The sequence below is a fragment of the Onychostoma macrolepis genome, chromosome 04 (assembly GCF_012432095.1).
Source record: "Onychostoma macrolepis isolate SWU-2019 chromosome 04, ASM1243209v1, whole genome shotgun sequence".
NCBI classification, from domain to species: domain Eukaryota; kingdom Metazoa; phylum Chordata; class Actinopteri; order Cypriniformes; family Cyprinidae; genus Onychostoma; species Onychostoma macrolepis.
Genome location: NC_081158.1, coordinates 15,792,954 through 15,816,578, shown reverse-complemented (window position 1 = coordinate 15,816,578; position 23,625 = coordinate 15,792,954). Strand labels below are relative to the sequence as shown.

Genomic DNA, 23,625 nt, shown 5'->3' with positions numbered 1-23,625 from the left:
AAAAAGCGTAGTTTCTGGCTTGTATATGGAGTATAACATCATATTATAGTGTGTGTGTGTGAGAGAGAGACCTTTGCGCACTTACCTTGATGTATCTGAGAAAATCTAAATATGCACCTCAGCTCTCAGAACTACGTGGAGTAAACAAAAACAAAGTAAGTGTATTTATGCACCTGCTGCCTTTTGATGGTGAGAAGTACAGACTAAACAAAATGCCATCCGGCTGGTCATTTGATTGTGAGAAGAGCAGCAAGCAACATGAGAAAGGGCTTGACTTGTACCGAAGTTTTAGAAATGATTATGCAGCCTGACCCCTCCAGCGAGCTGCAGGATGTATTGTCTTCTCCCTCTGACACCACAGACTCAGGAGAGTCAGATCCTGATTTTGTTGTGGCACCCTCATCATCCTCTCCAGCTTCCACTGAAGGCGAGGAGGATTCAGAGGGTCCTGGATCTGGGTGGATTGGGAGAAACAGCGAAGTGTGGTTTTCCACCAACGTGGAGACAACTCCCTTTCTTCAGTCAGCACTTGCATCTGTTGTGGTGGACACACTTGCAAAGAGAACCAAGTGATATGCTCCAAGTCTTGCTGGAAAGACTGAACACACACACGTGAACACATACACACTAAATAGTTAGTTTAATTGTTTAGTTCTCCATCCATCCTCAACTCTTGCACCATTGTTCAGTTTATTTGAAGTTGTTGTTACATTTTGATGCAGAGTAGATTTTTTACAGAAAAAATGGAAAAGTGTATCACTGAAGGATTTTAAGGTTTTAAACTGACATCAAGAAAAGACAAGCATTTCACACATAGGCCGTCCGTACTTCTCACCATCAAAAGGCAGCAGGTGCATAAATGCACTTACTTTGTTTTTGTTTACTCCATGTAGTTCTGAGAGCTGAGGTGCATATTTTGATTTTCTCAGACGCAACAAGGTAAGTGCGCAAAGGTCTCTCTCTTTCTCTCTCACACACACACACACACACATACACATATACACACACACACACACACACACTATAATATGCTGTTATACTCCATATAACTAATAATAAAACTAACAACAAAAATTAAGTGGTGCTGAATAAACAAAGTGGAAAAAGTAGACCTCTTGTGTAGACTACTCTCACTCACAGGTATCAATGTAATTTACATAAAACTGATCCACAAAAGAATAGATGGCAGCATAGTGTACTATTGCTAGCTAGAGAACTGAATGCACCTTAACCATGGTAAAATCACTGTAAGTCTGATCTCGTGTCTTTTCTTGCTTATAGCAAAAACAATATAGTAAAAGACAACAATATTCAGTAAATATTTAAATTTCCTGCTAATAGTAATCACAAAAATAGCAACATTAAATCAATAAATTTGCAATATAACACTTCTTATTAAATGTATACTGTATATTTTTGATGCATTAATTTAGAATTCAGTTGATGTGTGTCCACATGTGTGCATATATTAGATTTTTACAATAGTTTTGAAAAATAGTTTTCTTTATTTCATCTCCATGTCTCTATGCATCTGTGTTTATTTCAGGATGCCCAAATCGAGACAGAGAAAGCTATATACAATATCTCTGGTGGCTGCACTGTGCTTGTAGTGGTCTTCCTGCTGGGAAAGCTGTATGTTGCTAATGCTGGAGACAGCAGGTAAAATATATACAGGGACTGTCTGGAAAGTATCCACCCATGTAATATGAAAAATATTAGATAAGAGATGTAATACAGTGAAAACAGCCGCAGCTATGAGCAGCTGGTGATTGGCAGCTTCAGCACGACAATGCACCCACCCATGCATCACATCTCGTGCACAGTTTTTTGAAACATCAAATAACCCAGGTAACTCAGCCCCCATACAGGCCGATTTGGCGCAGTGCCAAATCGGACAACGGATACTTTCCGGACAACCCTTGTATGAATACATTTATGCACATGCATACAGATTGGATCATTTTCTTATATGTACATATGTGTGTGTGTGTGTGTGTGTGTGTTTTATTCCTCAGAGCCATTATAATTAGAAATGGAGAGATAATTCCTATGTCCACAGAGTTTACCCCTGAGTCAGAGAGACAAAGACTTCAGTTCCTTGTAAGTTGCAATATCTTTTCCTCTTTGAAAACTATTTATCACTCTATTATGGTCAAGGAAACCAAATTCTTTGTCATAATCTTATTATGATAATATTATTGTTATTATATTAATCTTTTTTGATTATAAATTGTCTTATGCCTCTCATAAATATTTTAAAATATATTATAAAGCCATGTTTATTTTAATATTTAAAAGATTTTATAAAAAAATGTTTTAAAGCACTTGACCTTTTAAATGGTTTACTAAAACTAAGTGGGGAGTAGAAAGTTCAACTCCTTTACAGAATGCTGATGCTCTGACTCTATGAATGAATGCCACTCTAAACTATGGATGTCAGGGTTGGTTGAATGGATGAGGCAAGGACTCACTTACAGGAAGTCTGTGCTCTTTAATAATAATAAAACAAAAACTACCCCAAGGGAGGAAAACAGGCAGACAGGCCAGGACAGGGCACAGCAAGGCAAGGCGAGGCAGGGTCAGGAAGGGCAGGACAAGATAGGAACCAACAAGGGCACATTCAATGACGATCTGGCACAAGACTGCAAACACAAGGAGAATAAACAGGGAGCAAACATGGAGGGTAATGAAGGACAACAGGTGGGGCAACTGAACCAATTAAAGCTGCAAGCAACGTTGAAAGGCCCCTCACACCCGGGCTCACTGCCACCTGGTGGCTTTAACTTAACTTAACTTAACTTAACTTAACTTAACTTTAAGAAAACAGCGAACGGTCAGCAATATGCATTTAAAGTGGTAAAAATCAGTGTTGGGCATGTTACTTTAAAAAAGTAATTAGTTATAGTTACTAGTTACTTCTCATAAATAGTAACTGAGTTAGTAACTGAGTTACATCATTATAAAAGTAACTAATTACCAGGGAAAGTAACTATTGCGTTACTTTTTAAAAAAAGGTTCAAATGTCAAATAACTTTGGATGCCCCCAATATTAAATGTTAAATTAATAAAATGGACACTAAAAATAATAAATTATTATTATAAAACATTGTACATTAATCTACACTATTTATCTACTGACACTTAGTATCAGTCAGTCAAGCATTATAATATAATATTATGATAATTTAATATTATATGATGATAGAACTTTAGTAATTAGAATAACCATGTATGAATGCATATTTGTCATCAATATAAAACGCACTAAGGATTAATGAGCTGCTGGGTTCATGAATATTAATTACGTTGTCTGCTTTCGCTCGAATTGATTTGCTGAAATCAAAACAGGGATAATAATGGGTGAGCGCCAGCCAATGAGATTGTCGTTTGCACATTAGCTCCGCCCACTACCAGAGAAACCGGCAGTTCTTAAAAGCTGAAGAATTCCAAAAGGAACTCCGTTATTTTGACAGGAAAATACATCAAAAAATATCGTTTACATGTAGCACGTCAATTCTGCATGTTATGAAAGACTCTCTTGCTCTGTATCTTTCTTTGCGTGCGTGTATGTGAGAGAAAGCGACGGCGAGTCGTGCGCTTCACACTAGAGTTTATGGTACGTCAAATACAGCTACACTGCGCATCCATTCAGATGAACTGAAAAATTATTCTAATAATATAATATAGTAACGCCACATTTTATTGTCAATAATGGTAACGGCGTTGTAACGGGGGAAACAGTAATTCATTTGATTACTCATTACTGAAAAAAATAACGCCGTTAGTAACGCCGTTTATTTATAGCGCCGTTATTCCCATCACTGGTAAAAATAGGAGGAATATGTCAAAGTCATTTATATGTGCCAAACTTCCTGCTGCCAGCTGGTGGCGCTATGACTAACTGAATATTGGCATGTAGAAGCCTTTTTGAGGTTTGTGTTTGGATTATTGTATGGTTGGAAGATCCAAACATGGCCCATTATAAGATTTCTAACAGAGTCAGTCACTTATTGATTTTTTATCTGTTGGTATTTGATAGAATCCATGATGCTATGTGTCTAAACAAGATGTCCAGGACCTCCAGCAGAAATATAGGCCCACAATATCAAAAATACAGCAGTATATTTCATTGTACACATGGGGTACTTTTTAATCCCTGTGTTTACCAAACCCATCTTGAATTTTTGCTGCTAAAAAGCTCATTTTTTAGTTTCATCTGACCATAGAAGCCAGTCCCATTTGAAGTTCCAGTCATGTCTGGACAATTCTCCAGCTGTGGTCCTTGGAGAGTTTTTAGCCACTCAAACTCTCCTTCTCACCGTGCATTAGGACGATGTAGACTCACATCCTCTTCCAGGCAGTTTCGTAACATTTTATGTTGATTGGAAATTCTTAATCATTGCCCTGATGGTGGAAATGGGAATTTTCACTGCTTTAGCTCTTTTCTTAAAGTCACTTCACTAATTTGTGAAGCTCAATTATCTTTTGCTGCACATCAGAGATATATTCTTTGGTTTTTCTCATTGTGATGGATGATTAAGGGAATTTTGAAGCCATGGCTGGATAATTTCATGTTCATAATCACCCTTGAGTGCTCAAAATTGTGAATATGAATGGGAATATACTTCAGAGATATTTTACTCATAAGAATTTCTAGGGGTGCCAATAATTGTGTCCAACATGTATTTGAGAAAAAAACTTTTATTTCATAATGATATTTCCCCCCATTTTAAATTCTTATTATCCAATGAAAGGTTAGATTTTTGTAAATTTTTTAAATAAAAGATCAAAAGGATTTAACAATGCAGATTAATTTTCACAGCCTTCTTTGATCATATTTACCAAGGGTGCCGATATTTTTGGCCATGACTGTATTTGTGACCCTGGACCACAAAACCAGTCAAAAGGTTTTGAGATTGAGATTGAGATTTATACATAACTTGAAAGCTGAATAAATAGCTTTCTATCGATGTATGGTTTGTTAGGATAGGACAAAATTCGGCCGAGATACAACTATTTGAAAATCTGGAATCTGAGGGTGCAATCTAAATATTGAGAAAATCGCCTTTTAAAATTGTCCAAATTAAGTTCTGAACAATGCATATTATTAATCAAAAATTTTATTTTGATATATTTACAGTAGGAAATTTACAAAATATCTTCATGGAACATGATCTTTACTTAATGTCTTAATGATTTTTGGCATAAAAGAAAAATCAATCATTTTGACCCATACAACGTATTTTTGGCTATTGCTACAAATATACCCCAGCGACTTAAGACTGGTTTTGTGGTCCAGAGTCACATTTATATATTATATACACTATTTATTAACATAGTAACAACAAGGTTGGCAGTTAAAGACAAGTTTAAGGCAATATAACTTGCGAGCACAAAGCAAAAGACACTTCTCTTCAAATACAGACAAGAAGACTGTAATAAGTTATTATAAAGCCCAAAGCATACCTCCTTTTTTAAAGCCCAAAGTGTACTTCGGCCATTCGCATTCCGTGACGAACTCCGCATACTGCCCTCATGAAGTAAGTTTCTTCATCAGGAGGGTCCATGGACAACACGGGTATACAGTGAGGAAAATAAGTATCTGAACACCGTGCTATTTTGCAAGTTCTCCCACTTAGAAATCATGGAGGGGTCTGAAATTGTCATCGTAGGTGCATGTCCACTGTGAGAGACATAATCTAAAAAAAAAATCCAGAAATCACAATGTATGATTTTTTTAACTATTTATTTGTATGATACAGCTGCAAATAAGTATTTGAACACCTGTCTATCAGCTAGAATTCTGACCCTCAAAGACCTATTAGTCTGCCTTTAAAATGTCCACCTCCACTCCATTTATTATCCTAAATTAGATGCACCTGTTTGAGGTCGTTAGCTGCATAAAGACACTTGTCCACCCCATACAATCAGTAAGAATCCAACTACTAACATGGCCAAGACCAAAGAGCTGTCCAAAGACACTAGAGACAAAATTGTACACCTCCACAAGGCTGGAAAGGGCTACGGGAAATTGCCAAGCAGCTTGGTGAAAAAGGTCCACTGTTGGAGCAATCATTAGAAAATGGAAGACGCTAAACATGACTGTCAATCTCCCTCGGACTGGGGTTCCATGCAAGATCTCACCTCGTGGGGTCTCAATGATCCTAAGAAAGGTGATAAATCAGCCCAGAACTACACGGGAGGAGCTGGTCAATGACCTGAAAAGAGCTGGGACCACCGTTTCCAAGGTTACTGTTGGTAATACACTAAGACGTCATGGTTTGAAATCATGCATGGCACGGAAGGTTCCCCTGCTTAAACCAGCACATGTCCAGGCCCGACTTAAGTTTGCCAATGACCATTTGGATGATCCAGAGGAGTCATGGGAGAAAGTCATGTGGTCAGATGAGACCAAAATAGAACTTTTGGTCATAATTCCACTAAACGTGTTTGGAGGAAGAAGAATGATGAGTACCATCCCAAGAACACCATCCCTACTGTGAAGCATGGGGTGGTAGCATCATGCTTTGGGGTGTTTTTCTGCACATGGGACAGGGCGACTGCACTGTATTAAGGAGAGGATGACCGGGGCCATGTATTGCGAGATTTTGGGGAACAACCTCCTTCCCTCAGTTAGAGCATTGAAGATGGGTCGAGGCTGGGTCTTCCAACATGACAATGACCCGAAGCACACAGCCAGGATAACCAAGGAGTGGCTCTGTAAGAAGCATATCAAGGTTCTGGCGTGGCCTAGCCAGTCTCCAGACCTAAACCCAATAGAGAATCTTTGGAGGGAGCTCAAACTCCGTGTTTCTCATCGACAGGCCAGAAACCTGACTGATCTAGAGAAGATCTGTGTGGAGGAGTGGGCCAAAATCCCTCCTGCAGTGTGTGCAAACCTGGTGAAAAACTACAGGAAACGTTTGACCTCTGTAATTGCAAACAAAGGCTACTGTACCAAATATTAACATTGATTTTCTCAGGTGTTCAAATACTTATTTGCAGCTGTATCATACAAATAAATAGTTAAAAAATCATACATTGTGATTTCTGGATTTTATTTTTTAGATTATGTCTCTCACAGTGGACATGCACCTATGATGACAATTTCAGACCCCTCCATGATTTCTAAGTGGGAGAACTTGCAAAATAGCAGGGTGTTCAAATACTTATTTTCCTCACTGTACTTCGTTTTCTGATGAGCGCAGATGGATGAGTTTGACACATGCGCAGTACAATCACCTTTCATAAGCGATGTTGTACATGCATTGTCCATATGGACAATAAATAAGGCAGACGTTCCCAGACCCTCTTGATGATTTTTTTTTTTACTTGTTAAAATGTTTTTGTATTTGTTTAAATTAGAGTTGCAGGTATCTTTTAATCCCCTCAGATAAGCACTTGTTTATAGGCATATATTGTTTTGAATTCACTGTCACTTATAATGTATCAAATCCAAATGAGTTAATGTAAAATTTAATGTACAGGTGCATCTCAATAAATTAGAATGTCATGAAAAAGTTCATTTTTTCTTGTAAGTTATTTCAAAAAGTGAAACTTTCATATATTTTAGATTAATTGCATGTAAAGTAAAACATTTCAAAAGTTTATTTTGTTTTAATTTTGATGATTAGAGCTTACAGCTCATGAAAGTCAAAAATCAGTATCTCAAAATATTTGAATATTTACATTTGAGTTTCAATTAATGACCATCCCTACAGTATAAATTCCGGGTATCTCTTGTTCTTTGAAACCACAATAATGGAGAAGACTGCTGACTTGGCAATGATCCAGAAGACGAACATTGACGCCCTTCACAAAGAGGGTAAGTCACAGAGGGTCATTACTGAAAGGTGTGGCTGTTTACAGAGTGCTGTATCAAAGCATATTAAATGCAAAGTTGACTGGAAGGAAGAATTTGGGTAGGAAAAGGTGCACAAGCAACAGGGATGACTGCAAGCTTGAGAATACTGTCAAGCAAAGCTGCTTCAAACACTTGTGAGAGCTTCACAAGGAGTGAACTGAAGCTGGAGTCAGTGCATCAAGAGTCACCACGCTCAGACGTCTTCAGGAAAAGGGCTACCAAGCCACTTCTGAACCAGAGACAACGTCAGAAGCATCTTACCTGGACTGTGGAGAAAAAGAACTGGACTGTTGCTCAGTCGTCCAAAGTCCTCTTTTCAGATTAAAGTAAATTTTGCATTTAATTTGGAAATTAAGGTCCCAGAGTCTGGAGGAAGAGTGGAAAGGCACAGAATCCATGTTGCTTGAAGTCCAGTGTGAAGTTTCCACAGTCAGTGATGATTTGGGCTGCCATGTCATCTGCTGGTGTTGGTTATAGAGAATCTATGGGGTATTGTCAGGAGGAAGATGAGAGACACCAGATCCAACAATGCAGATGACCATACTACCATCCATACCACCTCAGCAGTGCCACAAACTGATCACCTCCATGCCACGCCAAATTGAGGCAGTAATTAAAGCAAAAGGAGCCCCTACCAAGTATTGAGTACATATACAGTAAATGAACATACTTTCCAGAAGGCCAACAATTCACTAAAAATGTTTTTTTATTGGTCTTATGAAGTATTCTAATTTGTTGAGATAGTGAATTGGTGGGTTTTTGTTAAATGTGAGCCAAAATCATCACAATTAGAAGAACCAAAGATTTAAACTACTTCTGTCTGTGTGCATTTAATTTATTTAATACACGAGTTTCACAATTTGAGTTGAATTACTGAAATAAATTAACTTTTCCACGACATTCTATTTTATTGAGATGCACCTGTTTATAGTGATTTTGTTGACATCATTGTTTTATAATTTTGTAGGTATATTTTGCCGTGTCTTTGTTTGGGTTTTAGATTATTATTTCTGTCTGTATTTGTTTTTAGGGTTTCATGCAACCCCATCTGTTAGGAGGAGAGTTCACACACTTGGAGTTCCCCAGAAGAGTTCAACGAAAGGAGGTGGGCAAGAAGATGTTGTACCGGGACTTCACCATGACTGGCTGGTGAGGATATTACATTTGCTGTCATATTCCATCATGATTGTGTTTGTTTGTGTAGCAAGAAATATTGCTTCCTTTATTATAAAAATCAAAACTTTGTTTTATTAAACTGCTTTCAAAACTCCAAATGGCAACAGTGGAATCCAGCCATATTTATTTCTTATAAATTTATGGTCTCCTCCAGGATAATTTTTTTCAGGGGTTAAAAATGGAATGTTTTTAGTTGTTGTTGTTGTGGTTCAGTGGTGTAAAGTATTTAAGTAAATGTAATTAGGTACTGTGCTTGAGTATATTTTTGGCTTCCTTGTAGTTTTACTGAATATCAAAGGTATTAGCAACTTTTACCCTCTACTTCACTACGTTTTTGAATATGTACAGTTGAGGTCAAAAGATTACATATACATTGCAGAATCTGCAAAATGTTAATTATTTTACCAAAATAAGAGGGATCATACAAAATGCATGTTATTTTTTATTTAGTACTGACCTGAATAGGATACTTCACTTAAAAAACGTTAACAGTACACAAGAAAAAATAATAGTTGAATTTATAAAAATGACCCCGTTCAAAAGTTTACATAGACGCTTGATTCTTAATACTGTTGTTACCTGAATGATCCACATCTGTTTTTTTTTTGTTTGTTTTTGTTTAGTGATAGTTGTTCATGAGTCCCTTGTTTGTCCTGAACAGTTAAACTGCCTACTGTTCTTCAGAAAAATCCTTCAGGTCCCACAAATTCTTTGGTTTTTCAGCATTTTTGTGTATTTTTTATCTATAAAATTTTACACCCCTTGCTCTTAATGCAAGGACAGTCTGGCGCTTATGACTCACAGTCTGTAAGTATGTTTTCATATTTAAAAAATTAGCAACGACTATTCAAATGCGAGTTTTGAGCAGTGTAGAGTAGTGTTGTTGTTGATCGCAAATGCAGACATGGTAATGTTTATGAGGCGCGATGCAACGCAACGCGTAAAAAGACAGTATAAGTCATAATAATCAGTAATTATGTCCCCACTGGATGCAACAAATGCCTCGTTTATGAGGGGTTTTATTGTTTTTGTCTCGTCGCACCAGGACACGGCATCACAATACGGTAAGGGGCATAACATTTCCATCACACGCTTGGGGTATTCTGCCAATCACAACGCACTGGATAGCTGGCCAATCAGAGCACATCTCGCTTCTCAGACCGATGAGCTTTGTAAAAATCAACTCGTTTCAGAAAGGCGGGGCATAGAGGAGCAAAAATAATGTACAGTATATGGATTACATAAAATAGTGTTCTTTTTAGCAACGTCATATGACCCCTTTAAGAGGCAGTTGTGTTGATAATGATTTATTGGAATTTTGAGGTGTTCAGTTTTATTTTGATTATAGAAAATAAATGAGATTGCTGTCCTCACAAATCATTGACATGTCTCTTAGGTGTTAAGGACTAGTGCATCTTTGAGCAAAATACTAAAATACTTAAAAGGGACATATCATAAAAATCTTTTTCCATGTTTAAGTGCTATAAACTGGGGTCCCCAGTGCATCTACCAATCCAGAAAACATGAAAAAGGACAACCCAGTAACTTTGTTTTGGTAAGCCTTTCTCTGCAAGTATGTGAAAAAATGAGCCGCTCAGATTTCGCTCCCACTGTGACCAGGGGCGTAAATCGCGAGTGGAACGTGAGTCAGGAGTTTGGGTTTGGGTTTTGCTCAATATGATGTTAAGTGGCAGATCAGTGGGCTTGCTGCGGCTGAATATCAAAATACGAGACATCCTCAGTCCCAGACAAAACCTAAAATACCTTTCTTTGAATGAACACACATTATCCTTCAGGTCATTGTGCATATTATTACTGTTCTTGTATATGTTTTTGTGTATGGTATACTGTTTTATCCATGTGTATGATAGATCACCAGTTAATATCACCTCACTTTGGTCTCTATCAATTCGTCTTCAAATGATCTAATTGAGATAGTACAGTGGGGCAAAAAAGTATTTAGTCAGCCACCAATTGTGCAAGTTCTCCCACTTAAAAAGATGAGAGAGGCCTGTAATTTTCATCAAAATGAGAGACAAAATGAGAAAAAAAATCCAGAAAATCACATTGTAGGATTTTTAAAGAATTTATTTGCAAATTATGGTGGAAAATAAGTATTTGGTCAATAACAAAATTTCATCTCAATACTTTGTTATATACCCTTTGTTGGCAATGACAGAGGTCAAACGTTTTCTGTAAGTCTTCACAAGGTTTTCACACACTGTTGCTGGTATTTTGGCCCATTCCTCCATGCAGATCTCCTCTAGAGCAGCAATGTTTTGGGGCTGTCGCTGGGCAACACGGACTTTCAACTCCCTCCAAAGATTTTTGATGGGGTTGAGATCTGGAGACTGGCTAGGCCACTCCAGGACCTTGAAATGCTTCTTATGAAGCCACTCCTTCGTTGCCCGGGCGGTGTGTTTGGGATCATTGTCATGCTGAAAGACCCAGCCACATTTCATCTTCAAGCCCTTGCTGATGGAAGGAGGTTTTCACTCAAAATCTTGGCCCCATTCATTCTTTCGTTTACACGGATCAGTCGTCCTGGTCCCTTTGCAGAAAAACAGCCCCAAAGCATGATGTTTCCACCCCCATGCTTCACAGTAGGTATGGTGTTCTTTGGATGCAACTCAGCATTCTTTCTCCTCCAAACACGACAAGTTGAGTTTTTACCAAAAAGTTCTATTTTGGTTTCATCTGACCAGTGTTGGGGGTAACGAGTTACAAAGTAACGGATTACAGTAACGATATTACCTTTTTGGGTAACGAAGTAAAGTAACGCATTACACTAAAAATATCAGTAACTACACTACTTTACTAGACTATAGGAACGCGCTAACCTGCGTTACCCAAGCCTTGTTTGCCTGTGTGTAAAGATCTGATCTGTTTAAGTGGTCCGTGCATGCGTGCTGCCTGTGTGTGCGCTTGCCCGGGCACCGTTGCCATAGAGATCGATTTGAGTGACGTAGCTTGCTGGTGCGAAGGAGAGAGGGAGATGGAGACGGAGACGGAGACGGAGACGGGAGGTTTCAGCCAGTGGCGATATTCACATTACTTTCAGTTTATTGCTCGAAAGGACAAAAATATTCGTGTGAAATGCACTCTATGCCGAGGCGACAAGTGTCTTTCAACTGCTGCCAACTCAATGAGCAACCTGTCTAAGCATTTGTCAGCCCAGCATGGCAATACAAAACTCGTGGCGAAAGATCCTGCTCGCCGGCCATTTGAAGGAGTCACTCAGCAGCCGACCCCGCCTAAACAAGCAAAGCTTTTCTCAAGTCTTGGAGTACAGCAGGTAACACAAAATGAAATGAACAGACTAGTTGCAGGCTTCATTGTAGAAGATATGCTTCCCCTGTCAACCATTGAATTGCCCAGGTTTAAAAAAATACTAGATAAAATACCCGCGACTTGCAAGCCAACATCCGACCGGAAAACATTTTCCCATTACCTGGATTATAGTGTTATTCAGACATGGAATCAAAGCTCAAAAGAACGTTTGAGTCCCTGGATCATGTGTCTACCACCGCGGACATTTGGTCCGCCAACAACAAAAGTTACTTAGGAATGACGGTGCACTGGATAGACAGCATTAGTTTTAAACGCGAGAAGGCGGCTCTTGCCTGCAAGAGGGTAAGAGGAAGACACACTTACGATGTCATAGCTAGCGAAATAGAACAGGTTCATTCAGCCTTTGGACTATCACATAAAGTAACAGCATGCGTCACTGATAATGGCAGCAATTTTGTAAAAGCCTTTAGAATGAATCCCATCCTGATGGGTCTGACTCTGACGAGCCATCTGATGAGGAGGAGGAGGAAGAGGAGGTCACTTTTACTGATGTTGCCGAAGCACTCTCCACAGAATCAGATGAAACATTTTCACTGCCGCCTCATCTGCGCTGTGCATCACATACACTAAACCTGATCTCAAAAAATGACCTGGAGAAATGGCTGACCAGTAACAATGACTGTAAAGCAGTTTACAGAAGTGCTCTCGCCAAGTGTGCAGCTCTCTGGACAAAAACTAGTCGCTCTACTGTGGCTTCAGACCAGGTTGAGGATGTGCTAAAAAGAAAGCTCATCATACCCACTGCTACACGCTGGAACTCGACTCATGACGCCTTGTCTCTCATCACAGAAATCCCAATCAGAGATTTAAACACCATTTTTTCTAGACTGAGTGTTAAGGGCATCACTGAGCGAGAGTATCAGTTCCTTAAGGAATATTGTGCAGTGTCAAGACCTCTTGCTGCCGCATTAGATATACTACAAGGAGAAGATGATTGCTACTACGGCATCCTCCTGCCAACCTTGGAGATTCTCATGTCAAAGTTGCTTGCGTTGAAGGATGGCCTTTCCCAGATGACAGCTGGCATGCCTGGTGCTATTGTACAGGTAAACACATATTAATAATAAAATGAATAGTCCCTACCCTGCCTTAAATAATAGCTTACAGTGTAGGCTTTAGGCCTACAGTTTAATATAGCTGATGTATAGTTTATGAGGCTGTAAAAGCTGTTAATTGAACTGTATATGTTTGTCTAATGTAGTCTATTATTTCATATCACAGGCGATCAAAGACAGATTTGCATCTGTCTTGGACAGCAAGGATGCTCTGATGGCTGCTGCCACAATGCCCAAATTCAAGGTCCGCTGGCTCAAAGATGAGAAGAGAAGAGATGCTGTTAAAACCATGCTAATTTCTGAGTGTCGTGCCCGGATTCCTGAAGAGCCACTGATGAGACAAGGTGAGCGTGATTTCACCAAGTACAACATGTTCCTGGATCAACATCTTTGTTGATCCTGGAACGTCATTCCAATCAACCAATCAGAATTGAGGGATAACTTTTCAGGAAATATAAGTTTTAGGCTTATGATCAGGGTTAGGTGCTTCGACACCCTTGTTAATCAGCTATCATTTCTCACTGATTTTAGGAATAAATTATGGGTAGGGTTAGGTTTAGGGGTAGAGATTGGGTTAAGTCTATATTTTTGGACAATAATGTTGATCCAGGATCAACAAAAGATGTTGATCCAGGAACATGTCTTACTTGGCAAAATCACGGCGACCGATGAGACAAGCAGTTCAGAGCCCTGCCACCTCCAGTCACAATGACTTTTTTGAATTTGAAGAGGAGTTTTCCTACACAGCAGAGACTGAAGTCATGGAGTACTTAAAATTGCCTGGATCTGACTGGAAGGTTCTCTCCAGGTTCCCCAGGATTAAGGAACTTGCAAAGCAGTACAACACTCCAATACCGTCAAGTGCACCGGTCGAAAGGCTTTTCAGCTTGGGCAGTATTGTTCTGACCCCAAGGAGGAACAGGCTGTCAGATAAAAGATTCGAAAGACTTTTACTTATGCGATACAATCGTTATTTCGAAGAATAGAGATAAAAATTAATTGAATGTGATCAAGTTTATGAGATAAACTTTTTGTTGCACTTTCTGTTTTCACTGTTGCACTTTTGTTGCACTTTCTGTTTTGTGCATTGTGATAATTGCAACACTCTAAATAATTCATTAATAGGTGCATCAAGAGTTTGTGACTTGGCAGCCACATCTCCTAGAGGCAGACGAAAGCGAGCTAAGGGGAAAATAATGTTTTTGGGATGACGTGAATTTTCTGTTTTCTTTTTATGGGCTTAAGTGCATTTCTGTTTTAATTTTATCGGATAAAGTGACCTTTATTTTTATATTTTTCATTGACCACTTCATTTTTTTTTGCCATGAATCTAATAAAAAGCTGGTTTTGTTCTCAGGAGAAGAGTTTTGTGCTTATGTTTCCCAAAGCCTGTTTTGAAACTTGTGTGTTGTCCCCATTTTAAAATGACTCCACCATAGCCTCCTTTATCCTGTTGTTTGTGGATTTTACAGGTGAGGCATATTTCTTTGTGCAGATAGGGATATTGTTGTTTCATATGGTTTTACATGCCATTTTGTATACATTTATACAATAAACACTATGCAGACAGGCTAAGTTATGATAAGGCTATGTTTGTCCATGTATCTACATGGTAAATTAAGAAACGGGAAAGTAAAGTAATAAGTAGTGAAGTTACTTTTCAAATGCAGTAACTAGTAAAGTAATCTCATTACAATTTACAGAAGTAACTAGTAACTAATTACTTTTTTTGAGTAACTACCCCAACACTGCATCTAACCATATGACATTCTCCCAAACCTCTTCTGGATCACCCAAATGCTCTCTAGCAAACTTCAGACGGGCCCGGACATGTACTGGCTTAAGCAGGGGGACACGTCTGGCACTGCAGGATTTGAGGCCTTTGTTACTTTGGTCCCAGCTCTCTGCAGGTTCACTCACTAGGTCCCCCCGCGTGGTTCTGGGATTTTTGCTCACAGTTCTTGTGATCATTTTGACCCCACGGGGTGAGATCTTGCATGGAGCCCCAGATCGAGGGAGATTATCAGTGGTCTTGTATGTCTTCTATTTTCTAATAATTGCTCCCACAGTTGATTTCTTCATACCAAGCTGCTTACCTATTGCAGATTCAGTCTTCCCAGCCTGGTGCAGGTCTACAATTTTGTTTCTGGTGTCCTTTGACAGCTCTTTGGTCTTGGCCATGGTGGAGTTTGGAGTTGGACTGTTTGAGGTTGTGGACAGGTGTCTTTTATACTGATAACAAGTTCAAACAGATGCCATTAATACAGGTAACGAGTGGAGGACAGAGGAGCCTCTTAAAGAAGTTACAGGTCTGTGAGAGCCAGAAATCTTGCTTGTTTGTAGGTGACCAAATACTTATTTTACCGAGGAATTTACCAATTAATTCTTTAAAAATCCTACAATGTGATTTTCTGGATTTTTTTTCTCATTTTGTCTCTCATAGTTGAGGTATACCTATGATGAAAATTAGAGGCCTCTCTCATCTTTTTAAGTGGGAGAACTTGCACAATTGGTGGCTGACTAAATACTTTTTTGCCCCACTGTATATTATATGTTGATACCTATGGAACATATTAGTGTTCTAAGAATCTTTACTAGTTTGTATATCAACTTCCGATCCAGTTACATATGCAAATTACCATGCTTGGAGACAAAGAGTCATAAACTATCCCTCCAAAACTTCAAGACACCATTGGCTCTTTGACACCCAAAAGGAGTGACCTCTATAGCAGATAAAGCTCTCACATCAGTGACCCACCTTGCAGTCTGCGGTTCTTTTAGATCCTAAGATATAACTAAAATAACTAAAATATAATAAAATACCTAACTACATAATACTACTATTGTTAGAAATTGCAACAAAATTAAAATAGAAATAGAAACTTTTGAACTGCGGGTTTCGTCTGGTCAGAGGAGAACTGGCCCCCCGACTGAGCCTGGTTTCTCCCAAGGTTTTTTCTCCATTCTGTCACAGAGGAGTTTTGGTTCCTTGCCGCTGTCGCCTCTGGCTTGCTCAGTTGGGGACACTTAATTTCTAGCGATTATCGCCGATTTGATTGCACAGATACTATTTAAACTAAACTGAGCTAGACAATGACATCTCTGAATTCAAGAATGAAATGTCTTTAACTGAAAATTGAGTGTTTAATCTTATCATTATACATTACTGACACTCTATCCTCCAATTTGATACTGTTAAGTGCTTTGACACAATCTGTATTGTAAAAGCGCTATATAAATAAAGGTGACTTGACTTGACTTGACTAAGAGGATGAGGAGGATGTGAGCTCCTCAGCAACCCTTAAGTTTTTGTGCCAGGCCTTGCGGCCTTGACTTTCCATTCAGCCAAAGATCCTTGTATCTCAGCAGATCTCTTTCTTAGCTCTTTTCCTGGGAAGAAACTCCCAATCACAATCGAGTCAGGACATCTTTGAACCTTGAAACCAACAAGACTTTCATCCGAGACTGCATCCGGACACTCGTCAACGACAAAGGCAATACAAGTATTGTACATTTAACTAAACGAAACAGAGGTTTAGTATAAGCTATAGACCCCATTATAAACAGTGCTGATGGTTTTACTCGGGTGGTTAACTGACTCTTTCCATAACTGCATTCTCTGGTTTCTCTATTGGCTTCATTCATCTGCTTTAGCTCCCCTTTTGTGTGTACGCGTGAGTGTATGTATGTTTGTGTGTTTGTTTGTTAGACTAGTTTGTGTTAGTGTTTAGTTAATAAAACTCTTGTGCACAAATTACATGAGTCTCTGGTTCTGCCTTGCAAATTAAAGTCCATTTATGATTTTGATCCTTACTACATGCTCTAATCTAATGCATTAATAGGAAAGTATTTTCTGTGGTCACGGAAATATCCTTTCTTAGAGTTGATATGAACTTATACTGAGTGTTCGCTGGACGAACAGATTAGTTGATGGCAATTTAATTCTGCTACAGTTATTACTGGCAGCCGATATAAATAATTGTAATTATCATAATTAATTGTAATTATTTATATACATTTCCCTTTTGAGCTAATTTGCTACATGGCTCATAGTCTGAAAACTTTAGCAATATTGGAGTCATCTCAATAACACAAACTTGTTTGTTACTGTATTTTATTAGTATTCTTTTTTTATTATTAAACTGGATAAATTATTACACCTTTTTATATTTTATGTGGTGTTTATTGTATACCTTTTAAATTCACTTATTGAAAGAACAACATCAGCAGCAGCAGTATGCACATTTATTTGAAACACATGTATTTGGTACTTTCTACCTTATATCTTTACTCTGTCCTTTCATTCTTTTCATGGCTTTGGAAATCTTGCATCTGATGTTTCTCTACATTGCTTTTGGCATAACTCCGGGTCGTCGACACCATGCTTCATTGCAATTTCTTTCTAGGAATTAAATGTTTTCTCTGAATCTTTAAAGTCTCTCCGCGAGCGATCGTACAGGTGTGGATATATTTGTGGCAGCTCAGCTATTCGTCACAGTGTATTTATGTTGCTAGTGACTTGGAGATGTTGTGCTCCTGCCTGACCTCTGTGGAATGAGAAACGAACCGGGAAAAAAAAAATTGCACGTCACAGAAGGTGGAGTTCAAGAACACACCTACCGATTGCGTAATCGCCATGGACCAATGGTAGCTCAAAGGTGTTTAGGAGGCAAAAACGAACTCCCCCAGAAAGTTTGCTTTGGTGAGCTGTTTCGAACTGCCGAAACTAACTCAAAACGAACTTTGTTTCGGCCTGATTTTGTTCGAAATGACGTCATATCAGTTCGTTCTTCGCGTTCGTTTGAAGTATATCGGGGCCTTTACAAGTACAATTTTGGCTGTGTCCCCTTCAAAAATTGCTCTTGAGAATTTTTTGGTTTATTTCCCACCCCCCTACTGTTAGATGGAATTTATGCCCTTGTCTGTGACGTAGGAAGGGGATTTTATTATAATATTACCAGTCCTTAATCTGCACGTTTCCACCCACAGCGCTGCCATTCTGTTTTTGCAAGCGGCAATGGTGTACCAGTTCTAACACCATGGCAAAAGTTTGAGTGTGCTTCAAAGTGTGCGCTCAGAAAACCGTTTAAACTGATATGGCTTTAAAATGTATGATTTCAACATGATAGGCATGATAATCAAAACTAAACAGATGATTTTTGGCAGAGTATCTGAGGCACGAGCTGTAAAGGCACAGCCTTATTCCGGAAAAGGGAGGCAGGGAGCAGCAGCTCATTTGCATTTAAAGAGACATGCACAAGAACAATGTTTCTGCTTCCACTTAAAATAGGCATTTTCAAAATTAAATAATAAATGATCTGTGGGGTATTTTTAGCTGAAACGTCACAGACACATTCTAGTTCCCATGAAGACAGTCACACTAGGAGTGTGTGGTGGCCAGCTCCCCTGCGTGCTTCAGCACTTATTAAAGAGCAAATTTCTATAAAAGAGCAACACGGGTGATCACGTCTTTTTAAAGATGTCTTATCACCCGTGCGTTTCTGGGTGTGGTTGGTTTCTGGCGCCTCAGGACGGTCACGATTGCTGCCTCACATGTCTGGGCATTCAGCATGCTGAGGAGGCTTTCGTGGATGGTTCATGTTCTTCTTGTGGGGACATGACCATCTCGGAGCTGCGTAATAGACTCCACTATGTCAAACATGGCGGAGTCCCTCTGCCTCAGCCGCGATCCAGCGTTCATTACCGAGGCGGCGCTGTATCCGGTGGAGTCAGAGGTGATTTGAGGATCACAGTGAGGGCTTCCCCAAGAGGAGTTCCTCACCCCTCAAGTGCTCTGCAGCCGATGGGGTTGCCGTTGGAGCGGGCTGGGACCTCTGCAGAGCGGGGTATACCACCCGTTTCCTTCAGTGCTCCCCTTGACGACCAGATGTCGATCGCTGCATCGGAGGGTGAGTCGCTCTCTGGGGATGACGACTCAGCTGCGTTGCCCCCTTCAGGTGTGGTAGCGTTGTCCGAGCCAGACCCAGAGATGACAGCTATGCTTTCCCGGGCCGCCGAGAATGTCGGGCTCGTGTGGAATCCTCCACTGCGTCCCGATCCTTCGAGGCTGGATGAGTGGTTTCTCGGTGGGGGTCGTGCTCGTTCTCAGCGCCCCCCTCCGGTGCCATTCTTTCCGGAAGTGCATGAGGAGCTTACAAGATCATGGAAGGCACCTTTCACTACCCGAAACAAATCTTGTGGCTCCTCCGCTCTCACCACCCTCGATGGTGGGGCCGCTTTGGGGTATGCGGGCATCCCCTCGGTGGAGCGGTCTGTGGCCATGCAACTATATCCAACAGCCGCTACCACTCTGCGGGGTGACCCGTGTCTCCCCTCGCGGGCCTGTAAGTATTCGTCAGGTCTAACTGGCAGTGCTTATAGAGCCTGTGGGGAGGCAGCTTCTGCCCTTCACGCCATGGCCGGGCATATCAGTACAAGGTCCTGCCCTTCGGGCTGTCCCTTTCGCCTCGCGTCTTCACCAAAGTCACCCTTGTTCCCCTGAGAGAATACTTGCACAGTCTCAAGAGCAGTTGTGCGCACACAGGGACCTGGTGCTCAGGCACCTCAGCCAGTTGGGTCTTCAGGTCAACTGGGAAAAGAGCAAACTCGTGCCAACGCAGAGGATCTCTTTTCTCGGCATGGAGTTGGATTCGGTCAACCAGACAGCACGCCTCACCCAGGAACGTGCTCAGTCGGTGCTGAACTGCCTCAAGACTTTATCAGGCAGGACGGCGGCCCCACTGAAACTCTTTCAGAGGCTCCTGGGGCATATGGCTGCAGGTGCGGCGATAGTTCCGCTCGGTCTGCTCCATATGAGACCGCTTCAGCACTGGCTCCATGGCCGAGTCCCGAGGTGGGCGTGGAGACGTGGTACTCACCGGGTTCAGATTACACCGGCCTTCCGCAAAACCTTCAGCCCGTGGGCAGATCCCTCGTTCCTTTGGGCAGGAGTGCCCCTGGAGCAGGCATGCTGTGGTATTCACGGATGCCTCGGCCACCGGCTGGGGAGCCACGTACAAGGGGCACGCAGTGTCAGGGGTGTGGACGGGTCGCCAACTGCGCTGGCATATCAATTGCCTCGAGTTGCTGGCAGTACGCCTTGCCTTGAGCCGCCTCAGAGGGCGCCTTCGGGGGAAGGACGTTCTGGTCCGTACGGACAACACTGCGACCGTTGCTTATATCAACCGCCAAGGCAAAAAGAAGCATCTGAGGTCCCTTCGTGCCATCCACATCCCAGGAGTGTTCAATCAGGTGGCCGACGAGCTGTCTCGAGCGGCACTCCCTGGGGAGTGGAGACTGCATCCCCAGGCAGTCCAGCTGATTTGGAGTCGGTTCGGAGTTGCTCAGGTAGACCTGTTTGCATCTCCAGAAACCACCCACTGCCAGTGGTTCTACTCCCTGTCCGAGGCAACGCTTGGCACGGATGCACTGGCACACAGCTGGCCCCAGGGCCTGCGCAAATATGCGTTCCCCCAGTGAGCCTGCTAGCACAGACACTGTGCAAGATCAGGGAGGACGAGGAACAGGTCTTATTAGTGGCTCCATATTGGCCCAACAGGACCTGGTTCCCGGAACTCATGCTCCTCGCGACAACCCCTCCTTGGCCGATTCCTCTGAGGAAGGATCTGCTTTCTCAGAGACGGGGCACCCTCTGGCACCCGCGTCCAGACTTCTGGAAACTCCATGTGTGGTCCCTGGACAGGACGTGGAGGTTCTAGGTGATCTGCCCCAGGAGATAGTGGCCTCACTATCGCTTCAGCACGAGCACCGTCCACAAGACGGGCCTATGCGCTGAAGTGGAACCTGTTCGTCGAATGGTGTTCCTCTCACCGTGAGGACCCCCGGAGATGTTTGATCAGAGCCGTGCTTTCCTTTCTGCAACAAGGGTTGGAGCGTAGGCTGTCCCCCTCCACCCTTAACCCTCTGGGGTCTGAGGTCATTTTGGGGCCCTTGAGATGTTTTGACATGCCCTGATATTTGTGCTTATTTCAGCTACTTAAAACATACTATTGACCAACATGTAATTTTTTTTGTATTCAGCATAAACTGTGCTACAATAATATGTGACCAAGATAGATGTACATGTTTGCATTTTTTAGAAAAAAAATATTATGCGTGGTTTGTAAGTTTTGGGAAAAAAAATGTAGCTGAAATAAGGCCATAAAACCCACACTAAATAGTCCTGAACAAGACTTTTGAGTAATCAGTCTTGTAGGCTAGAATATTTACTTCAAAATTATGTGAAAATCATTCTGCTTACTCATTCACAGAAAACAATATATTGATTTAAAATTTTCAAGACATGTTTTGTGATCGAGGGTCTATATGCGAGGGAGTGGCAATGGCCATGAATATTAAGTGAGTCTCACCTGAGAGACAAAGGGCCCTCCCCTATGGGCCCCTAATGGCCCATCAGTGTGACTGTGACTGTGAGGCAGGTAAGAGAGAATGTGAGGAGATTGAAAAAAAGGGTTTTTTAAATTATTTGTATTTTATTTACAACACAGTATAATCAAAACATACATAATGAAGGTCAAAGACACATTATTGTTCACACTGATCTAACCACAGAGATGTGAACAGACTTTGAGTCATTCCTGCAACAGATTCTGTTCAACAAGTGAAACAAGTAAATCATACCTGATATTTACGTGTGTTATTTAAGTGTTTCTACTTCTTTCCATGGATTCAAGAAGAAAAAAAAAACAATCAGTAGAAAAGGAGCTTGTTTTGACATAGAATATCAGTGTAGTTGAACATCTGATGCTGGTGCAGCGCTCTCAGAGGAAAACAGTTTGAAGAGACATCAGGATTCATCTGGTGCTGGTATCTGATTCAATAAAATACAAACAAAAAAACATTTGTGAGCATGTTAATATCAGGAACATCTGTATATATATCATATATATCACTATCATAAAAAAGAGAAAGAAATCTTATATCTGAGAAACTAATTATTATTGTTTAGCACATTATTCAAATCTATTTCTGAACAGAGTAGGCTATTAATAATAAACATGTACTAAACATACTTAGACTCGTAGCATTCATCATGTTACAGTGTACACTCATATTACTTTTATTGTTTTATATAGAGCATGAAAACATCATCGCGCTGTAAGAAATTTAAATACAATTAACTGCCTATCATATTCAAAATGTTTTACACGATTTCAAACATTGTAGTCAGGAATTATAGTTTGGGAAAAACCCAACTATGATTTTGTAGTCATACAGTCTAGTATGTATGATTTTATAGTAGCCTATGATATGATTATGTAGCCACAGACTCAAGCATGCTTTGTACAATAAAAGGATGTACTTTGTACTATAAAAAATTATATTTTATATCTGAGAAACTAATTATTATTGTTTAGCACGCTATTAAAATCTATTTGTGAACAGAGTATTAATAATAAACATGGTCTAAACATTCTTAGAGGCGTAGCATTCATCATGTTGTCGTTTGGGGGAAAACCCAGCTAAATGTTAGTAGATCTGTTCAAGTTTATGTCACAATAACACGGTAACTAATGTAAAAAAGAAACATTACTTACTCATCTCCTCTGCTGGATGAAATCGTGTTCTCCTTTCGAGGGAAATCCTGCCTTTACTCAGCGCATCTTCTTCCAGAAACGAACAGTAGCGCGATGAAGGACCTCCTCTTTGTTTGTGTTGTTGGGCTTGCACGCGCACTTACCACGTGGCTATTTACATATGAACAGCGCGAGTCGCGCGAGGGCGGGGTCACATTAGAGATAATGAGTCAGACGGGAAAGATTGAACATCGTGTTGGTTTTATACGGATTACTTCATCACAGAATGTTTGTTTTCAAAGTAGACACTTCAAGCTTTCTATATATATATTTCTCATGTCTCTGTGTGAAGTATTTGCTGAGTTACAGTTCATTTTAGTGACGCGTTTCTAAAAACAGTTCGCGGAGACGGAGAAGACAGAGAGCGCACCCTGTTTGTTTTCTTTATTCTTCAGAAGCACAAAGTTTAGTTGTTATTATGAGTGTATACAAATAAAAGTAGACCCCTTACAGATTCGAATGGTGTATTGCTTTTATCTGTACGATCAAAAACGACAGAGTAATTCAAGCTCATTTTGGCCTTATCAGGAAAATCTGCCTCAAAACGCATATATGCGTTTGTCGACCCCAGGGGGTTAAGGTT

The 23,625-nt window shown here is 40.5% G+C and overlaps 1 protein-coding gene across 2 annotated transcripts in view; it reads left to right on the top strand.

Moving 5' to 3' along the window:
- The window catches only part of LOC131539287 (protein phosphatase 1H-like), a 121,908-nt gene that overhangs the window by 27,123 nt on the left and 71,160 nt on the right, over positions 1-23,625 (top strand). For both annotated transcript variants that reach the window (XM_058773759.1, XM_058773758.1), the window contains exons 4-6: positions 1,547-1,659; positions 2,016-2,100; positions 8,895-9,013. In XM_058773759.1, coding sequence (XP_058629742.1) covers positions 1,547-1,659; positions 2,016-2,100; positions 8,895-9,013 — 317 coding nt within the window. The remainder of the gene's footprint in view (positions 1-1,546; positions 1,660-2,015; positions 2,101-8,894; positions 9,014-23,625) is intronic.